At 42.2% G+C, this 8,540-nt stretch overlaps 1 protein-coding gene across 1 annotated transcript in view; it reads right to left on the reverse strand.

Annotated features, from left to right (window-relative positions):
• The window catches only part of LOC309534724 (uncharacterized protein), a 51,726-nt gene extending 43,186 nt beyond the window's left edge, over positions 1-8,540 (reverse strand). The window contains exons 1-6 of the mRNA XM_082227033.1: positions 7,746-8,540; positions 5,997-6,110; positions 3,451-3,591; positions 2,788-2,921; positions 1,253-1,459; positions 22-62 (exon numbers count right to left, since the gene is read on the reverse strand). Of these exons, the coding sequence (XP_082083159.1) occupies positions 22-62; positions 1,253-1,459; positions 2,788-2,921; positions 3,451-3,591; positions 5,997-6,110; positions 7,746-8,150 (1,042 nt within the window). The 5' untranslated portion in view covers positions 8,151-8,540. The remainder of the gene's footprint in view (positions 1-21; positions 63-1,252; positions 1,460-2,787; positions 2,922-3,450; positions 3,592-5,996; positions 6,111-7,745) is intronic.

Below are 8,540 nucleotides of genomic sequence, written 5' to 3' on the forward strand. Positions count from 1 at the left end.
ATCAGCAATAGACTTGCTCACCTGAGTTCATTCCAGCTACAGGAGTGCTAGCACCTTTGACGCTGCACAAGAGCAAACGGGAAAAGTAAATTAATGATGGAGAAAAGCCAAATGACAGAGAGAGCCAAAGAGACCCAAGCCATGAAATGCAAGTGACATGCGTCAAAGGATGTTCCTAATAGCTGAAAGCCATTGGAAAGCCATTGGAAATTCTGTGCAAAGTACCTTCCTTTTTAAAATATTTGATAGGGAAATGTTATAGGCACATTTCATTATCCCTAATTAACTTCCTAGCCTCTGTAAAACTACACAGAGGAGGGCAGAATCTGATGTCCACCCCTCACGGAAGCAGATCCTGATATTTTAACTATGCAGCTTGCATACACTGTGGATTCAAACAATTTCACTTCCCTTCTTAGAATTTAGACCAGAACTAACAAAAATTTGCAGAGAGATTTGAGCTTTAAGTGAAAACAGGCTCTGGGTCTTCCCTGTGTTTAATACTTTCTGTGGCACTGCCCACTTTTTTTTAGTCCAGAAGTCAGGAATTATGCTACTAATGCAGTTCCCTTCCCCCACACCCACCCCTCTTTCATAGATATAGTCACGTTTCCTGGAAAACTGGCATATCCTCATGCCTCAAATACTCTGAAAGTTTAGTTGACTACATCTCATAAAAAACAAATGTTACTTGCCAATAACCCAAGTTTGCTTAGACAAAGAGGAGCCCTTTACTGCAACCTCTTTTTGGTTTTATTTATTTACTTATTTAATTTGTATATCGCCCTATACCCACAGGTCACAGGGCAGTTTACAACATAAAAACACAAAATATATATTAAAAATAAAACCAATGTGACTTCAATGTGAGCCAAGACTCCACAGGGCTTAGCCTCAGAATCTGCTTTAAAAAAAATAAAAATGCCAAAAACACAGGGGTTCATTGAGTGAGAAGTTGTCCAATTAGTACAATAATTTTTGCCTGCATAATGGGACTTCTATATTCCCCCACTCCACATAGAATGAAGAACTTGGTGCTGTTCTTAAGGAGACCCTGAATGCCATGTGGGCCTTGGCAAATGCCAGATCACGCTAACTAACAGGGATTATGTAATGTTTGTCACCCAGAGAACTAGTTTCCCAGGGCTCTCTGTATCAAGAATGTCTGCTTTTAAACTGCAATTCTGCTGCTCTTCACTTGGTTGATTGTACATGATTTATGGATGGATGGTTCCAAACCTGTGAGACCTACCTCAGCCTATAGCCGGTGGGTTTTATTCCACAGATCCCACAGAAGCCACATGGCACTCGGATACTTGCAGCCACATCGGTCCCAATCCCAAGAATGGAGCCTCCACCTCCAATGAGAGCAGCTTCCCCTCCGCTAGAACCTCCGGAGGTTTTCTTGTGGTTGAAAGGATTCAAGGTTTGTCCAAAGAGGGTATTGCCACAGTCAATGCTGAATGGGATGGAAAGGGGCTAGTAAGTTAATGCTCCAGTAAGGAAGAGTACACAAGCAATCCTTACAGTTGTTAAGGACTGCAGCAAGGGTATTTCTGAGAGCAAAACTATTATCAAAATCTTCTAATGACTGGGTGTCACTTTCTCCTGTGAGACGATAGCTATTCAAAGTGAAAGGCCCAGTGTTTAATGGAATACTTTTGTCTGTCTTCCAGCATTTTAGCTCTGTTGTACTGCCCTTGTGATCCTGTCCTTGGAGGATTCTGTTGTTGAATGTATGTTTATCCTATATATCTGAATGGTGGAATAAGGTTGCAAAGACTGCTTTCCTTGGTAAAGGTTGTCCCTTAATAATTACGTACCAATTCCATTAAAAACTGGGCCTTTCACTTTGAATAGCTATCATCTTACAATAGCTATCACTTTGAATACAGCTATCATCAATATGTTAGAATTCCTGCTCCGTGATTGCAGTCATAGGATTGTTGTCTTTCACATGACAATATATGTTTTGACTCCACAGAGTGGGAAGTGACAGAGACAGGATGTTTGTGTTACTGTGTTCTGTGAAGTGGGACCATTGTTCTTTCTCTTTGCTGTCTGATGCTAGATAGGGAGGGAGCCATGTTGCAGTGTTCCATGTGTGTTTATATGTAAATAAAGTAGATTAGCCAAAATGCTGAGTTGCATTCTTATGTAAGTGTGGGAGTGAAGAAGTGCTTTGTACAGTCTGTTCTTATCTGTTCAATTCTAGCATCTAGAAAGATTGGCTTGATGAAGCAGCCCAGCATGCTTTGGGTTTCTTGGATTCGGGGGCCTCAACCAGTTCTTTGTCATGAAAGCAGTAAACCATGTACTGAGATGACACTTGGAAATCGATCTTCACAAACACACTGTAGTTCTTCAAACTTCTCTCCTTTCTGCCTAGAAAAATAACCCTAAAAAGCAGGGATGGGAACCTGTGGCCCACCAGATGTTGTTCAGCTGAAACTCCCATAATCCCTTGACCACTGGCCATGCTGGCTGGGGTTGATGGGAGTCCAGAACCATCTGTAGCTCCTCAGGTCTCCCAACTCTATCATGAAGCCTGACTTGGATTTCTTCCTGTTGAGTGAGAGTCAAACTGTGTCTGTATGGCACCTAGCTGTGATCTACCGGGTGCATCATTTCCTGGCATGGGGATAAAGTGATAGGAAAAGGTCGACCTCCTTATTTTCTGTGTTTTCAGTTGCTGTAGAGCCACCAAAAGTGCCATTATTTATCTAGACTGCTAAGGCCCAGCTGCTGCCTTGAAGAACTAAACAAATGAAAGAAACACACACGTACTTCACTATGGCCTGTGAAAGGTTGGTCTTTACAAATGGAATTGCCCCTTGTTTCTTTAAAACTTTGACTATCACAGAGTCCTCCTGCTCAGGACGGTCTAGAAATTTCACCAAGCCAAGTGTATTGGGGTACCCCTGGAATTAAAGAAATAAAGTGAGAAACTTATCCTTACATCTGTTGACCATATCCCAAAAAAACCACCCAAAACTTTAGATGAGAATGTAGAGGTGACATTTATTTTAAAGAAAACAACCACAGTCCCTCCAGTCATTAGGTAATATCATCAAATTTCACTTAAGAGTGAATTCATGCATATATTTAGAGGGAATTAGGTTAGTCTAAGAAGCATTTGTAGAGCTTTAAATATAACACAAATAGCTTGAGAAATTAGTGTGCCCTCTCCTTTGACTTTCCCTCCATGCAGATGCCCATAACTAAAGGTAAAATTTGTGATGTTTATGGGAGAGGAGCAGTTCCACTGTAGGTGGGCAAAGCATAGGGACACCCACCCCCCAACTGGTGACCCACATGGCTGATTTAATCATATTATCTAAACAAATATAAAAATATGCATATTCCTCTTGGCTTTAAATTCACAAGCTTCCTCTGTTGCAGAGCCCTCCTCATCTTACCCTCATTGCAATTATTCAGGGCAGAAAGTACCTTGCAGGCCACATCTTCCTTAATACTGACTGGGACTCCATAAAGCAATCCTTTCTCCCTTTTTTTGGTCTCCCGGAGCTGTTCCTCACACTCTGGAAGGAAGTTGGTCACACAGTTGATTTGCCGGGTTACCTCCAAGGCCTTTGCATGAGCAAGAAACAAAACAGGGGGAGAAGAAGGCAAATTTGTGACAATATGCTCTCTTCTTGACTGTTCACGTTGTGGAGGTGTCTTTTCCACCTTGCAAACGTAGTGTTTTATCTGTGATCATTATGCAAGACAAGCATGCTAGTAGAAAACTGCAGCAAAAGGGTGTGCTCCAACTTCCGTTTGTAGCATAGGGTCCACCTATCAATTCACTGTGTTGAAACTGGATATATGCTGGTCCTATCAGGATCTGGTTGGTTTCAGCTGTTATTACAGAAACCACTTTGGGGTTACCAGGTGTCGAAAAGCAATGTATACAGAAACACCCAAACAAACCACTCTATTTGAGGACGGATCCGCTGCCTATTCTCAGCACCACACAAGACTGCATACACTTCCACAGCTGGCATCTTCCAGCTGCCAAGCAGGCGCCGCATTCACTCCATCCACTTAGCGAAGCCCCTGCTCTCCTCCCTAGAAGCCTGAAATCCAAGTCGCTCCAAAAATGGAAATCCCTTGTAGCTTAGCTGCTAGGGACCATAATAAATCTATCACAGCTGAAAATAACTACGCAGATCATATGGTATATGAAAGGCCTGAGTCCATTACATGCCCTAGATGCAGGGTGGGGGTGGGGAGGAAGATAGTAAACTCTCCCCTTAAACCTGTAACTGTGACAGGCCTAGATGCGCTGTTAGCACAAATAGTGCAGGTTGCAAAATTTGACTTTTCTTGGAGCTGGATTTGAATCAGCTTGGCTGTGTGTGTGTGTGTGTGTGTGTGTTAGAGGATACAAGAACTTTGTGATAAGGGAATAGTGTCTTGTTTATTTGGTCTAAAGAGCAAAAATGGTGGAGACTTTTATTTATTTTTTAATTAAAATTCAAAATTATTCTGTGAGCTAAATCATCTTAATTCAAACATATTAGACCAGTAATGTGTAATGAGTTTGTCAGTTTTAGTTTCTCTCACTAGGTCATTTTTCCAATCTGAAGTTCACATCAGTTTGCAATTAAAAAAAAAACCATCCTCCTCAGTGTGAATTTTTCCTAATATTCATATATTTCTTTGCAGTTTTGCCTAACAGGCACATATTTGCAGAGCCTGCTACAATGTATTTATGTGTTTTCTCTCCCCACTAATATATGAACTTTTTTGCACAAAAAACAGCGCTTTTTTTTTGCACCATATGCATTTTGGGACACATTATTTGGCTGGAGAATTGCACCACAAAACTGTGCACATTTTGAAGAACAGCTGTATTTCAGCTAGTATACTGCACATCAGTGCCTTAAAATGAGCACAAGAGCCATTATGCTGAGAGACACAACTCATTTTTACTGTGTCACTTTTGAGTTTGTACAGTGTTTATCCTGCCTCACTCCTTAAGTAATTATTATTATTATTATTATTATTATTATTATTATTATTATTATTATTATTTTATTTATAGCCTGCCCATCTGGCTGGACTTCCCCAGCCACTCTGGGTGGCTCACAGCATATCTAAAATCATAATAAAAACATCAATCCTTAAAAACTTCCCTACATGGGCTGCCTTCAGATGTCTTCTAAAAGTCAGATACAGTGGTACCTCGCAAGATGAATGCCTCGCAAGACGAAAAACTCGCAAGATGAAAGAGTTTTTCGTTTTTTGAGTTGCTTCGCAAGACGAATTTCCCTATGGGCTTGCTTCGCAAGATGAAAACGTCTTGCAAGTTTGTTTCCTTTTTCCTATGGGAAACCGTTTCAATGCATTCCTATGGGAAACCGTGCTTCGCAAGACGAAAAATTCGCAAGATGAAAAAACTCGCAGAGCGAATTAATTTCATCTTGCGAGGCACCACTGTAGTTGTTTATTTCCTTGACATCTGATGGGAGAGTGTTCCACAGGGTGGGTGCCACCACCGAGAAGGCCCTCTGCCTGGTTCCCTGTAACTTCACTTCTCACAGTGAGAGAACCACCAGAAGGTCCTTGGAGCTGGACCTCAGTGTACAGGCAGAATGATGGGGATGGAGACGCTCCTTCAGGTATACTGGACCGAGGCCTTTTAGGACTTTAAAGATCAGCACCAACACTTTGAATTGTGCTCGGAAATAAACTGAGAGCCAATGTAGGTCTTTCAGGACCAGTGTTATATGGTCTCGGTGGCCACTCCCAGTCACAAGTCTTCTGGATTAGTTGTAGTTTCCGAGTCACCTTTAAAGGTAGCCCCATGTAGAGTGCATTGCAATAGTTCAAGCAGGAGATAACCAGGACATGCACCACTCTGGCGAGACAGTCTACAGGCAGGTAGAGTCTCAGCCTGCGTACCAGATGGAGCTGGTAAACAGCTGCCTGGACAAAGAATTGACCTGTGCCTCCATGTACAGCTGTGATTTACCCCCAGGCAGTCTTACCTTTTCCATGTAGATGTAGAGAACACTTTCTGGAGACAACGAGCCATCTTTCAACTTTGCAGACAGTTCCACAAGGGGAAGAGCTAGGATTGGAGCAGCTTTCACTCCTGGGTTCTGCAGCAGGGAGCAAACACATTGCTGGCAAACTGCTATGTCATGTGCACTCGCTTGCTAGACCAACATTGCTACACAGCATAATGGACACATTGCACTTTCAGACATGCAAAGCAGGCTACAGATTGCCCAGTCAGCAGCAGCATCACATGGGTGCTCAATGACTATATATCTAATTAGTAGCTAAATAACAGCTCACTGATGACCAGGAATGGGTACTGACCCCAGGCTTTAGCAGCTAAATTGATCTCCACCCTGCTTTGCATGGCAAGTCACAGAGATATTTTATATGTGACTGTATCTGACAGCTAAGACATCCTTAAAAAGATGATACAACTGAACAAGAAAATTTTGAATTTGAAATATTGACTTAAAAATATTGATTTCAACCAATTACACACTTCTTCTCCTCTGCACTGTGGTCACCAAGAGTTTTGAAACAGTTCTGTATCACAAGCAGAGCCTGTAGGTTGGAACAGTTTCTCCAAAGAGGTAAATATATGGTGACACATGCCCTCTGCATCCAAAGAGAGTTCTGGGCTGTATTTCCACAAAGTGCAAGTAGAAAGAGTTAAAGCTAACAATGGATATTGTAAGTCTGCAGTCAGATATGAGGATTATTGTGTTAGATTTACTGGTTGTAATGCAATTTATAGCATTCATTTTATACTGCAATGCCTTGTTGTGTTATGCAACTGTGGCTTTTTGTTCAATATACCACCATGGCACACTAAATTAGAAATGACGGGAAATAAGTGTATGCTGGTATACTGCCCCAAGTTTTGTCAATGCAACTCCCATTGTTTTCTAAGTTAATGAGGTTGCAAGAGGACCTCCAGTAGATTCCACTAGATTTCCACGCATAGCTTTTTCATTGCATGAAAGATCCCATACAATGTGAAAATGAACAGGTAAGGAACCATTGTGAAGACGGAATAAAGTGCTGTATAGATATGGCCAAAGTTCTCTCTGGGAACATGACTCTCTTCACCCACCCCTGTGCAAAATGAGAGACTAGTGGGAAGGAGTTGCTCCTTCTATCCAGAGACATACCAGGCCCTAGCATGAAAGTGCAGCAATGGCCTTGACAGGCACCAGCAATTGCTAAGCAATCCTTAGGCTCAAGTATCTTTTCTTTAATGACAGGTGATTTGTTAACAGTCTGCTAATAACGTGGCCAGGGACAGCTGCATTCAGGCTGCCAGTTGAAATGCAGCAAGAGGAAAAAAGGAAAGCAACTTTATACCCTCTTTTCCATGACACAAGGTTTGCCTCAGTTCCAGCAAGTTCCTAAAGTTAGATAGGGTGCATAAATCGGGGGGGGGGGCGCTCCCATAATAATCTTAGCTGAAGGAAACAGAGAAAGCATGGACTGCACCATCCTACTAGATTTATAGGAAAGCAGAGCTTTCAGAGGAAGAGCAATCATGTTAAATTCAACATACACATATTGGGAAAGTATTTTGTCATCACCGTAAGACTACCTAGAAATAATTGCCACCTTTCATGCTATTAGCACCTCAGCAATCAACAGCATCTCTGCAGAGAGTACCAGAAGAGACCCACTGAAATTTTGATACAAAGAGGGGAAAAAACCTTTATCCAAGTGATATGAAACCTCTAAAATATATTCACCTGTTGTTTAAACTGTCTTGCTGCTTTCTCCATACGTTGAAAGCCAAGCTCTCGCTTGCCCTTCGCCTCTTCAAGTTTCTTCTGCACCCGCCTCTGATTCACCCATTTTATCACCAAGATTGCAGTGGCTGAACCACAGAGCACAGCTGAGACAATGCGGACATCCACCTTTTCTTCAGGCAAGAGAGATTTCACTTTGTCTAGAGCCATAGTGGGAAATCTGCTCACAGCTCTCAACCAGGGAGAGCTGCTAGAGCTGCGAGTTCCTAATAGCAAAGACGGCAAGGAAGGGAAGGAGGTGGTGAATTTTAATCCCACCCAGGAGCTATCAGTTCCAAGCCACTGGGAAACAGAAGCTTGTGCGTCTAGGACTGAAGAAAGTTTAGGAAAGTGTCTCACTAGCATAGCCAGGCACTGATTGGCAGAGACTCCACGTCATTTGCCAATCGTCAGTGAATCCTCCCAAACATTCCAACATTCTTCTGAGCTCTTAATCTTAGCAGTACAAGATCCACCTGTTCCTTTCCATATTCTAGGGTTTGTTTGCTTTTATTTTATTTTAAAAAAACCTTATCATCTTCCCAGGGGTGTGTGAGCATGAGGGAGACAATTGCAGGGTAGTAGAGGACATCAAGCCCAACTCATCAAATAAGATCGTGAGCAAGTGAAATTAACTTCCAGGGCAACATGTGATGAAAATCTATATGTGCCAAATGATAGCTGAGGTGCTGGCTGCAGTTTTAGGAACTGTTACAAATGGACTCTAGATAAGCTAAGAGGCACATCTGGGGGATG

This window comes from Podarcis vaucheri (genome assembly GCF_965113315.1).
Source record: "Podarcis vaucheri genome assembly, chromosome: 6".
In the NCBI taxonomy this organism is placed as follows: Eukaryota; Metazoa; Chordata; class Lepidosauria; order Squamata; family Lacertidae; genus Podarcis; species Podarcis vaucheri.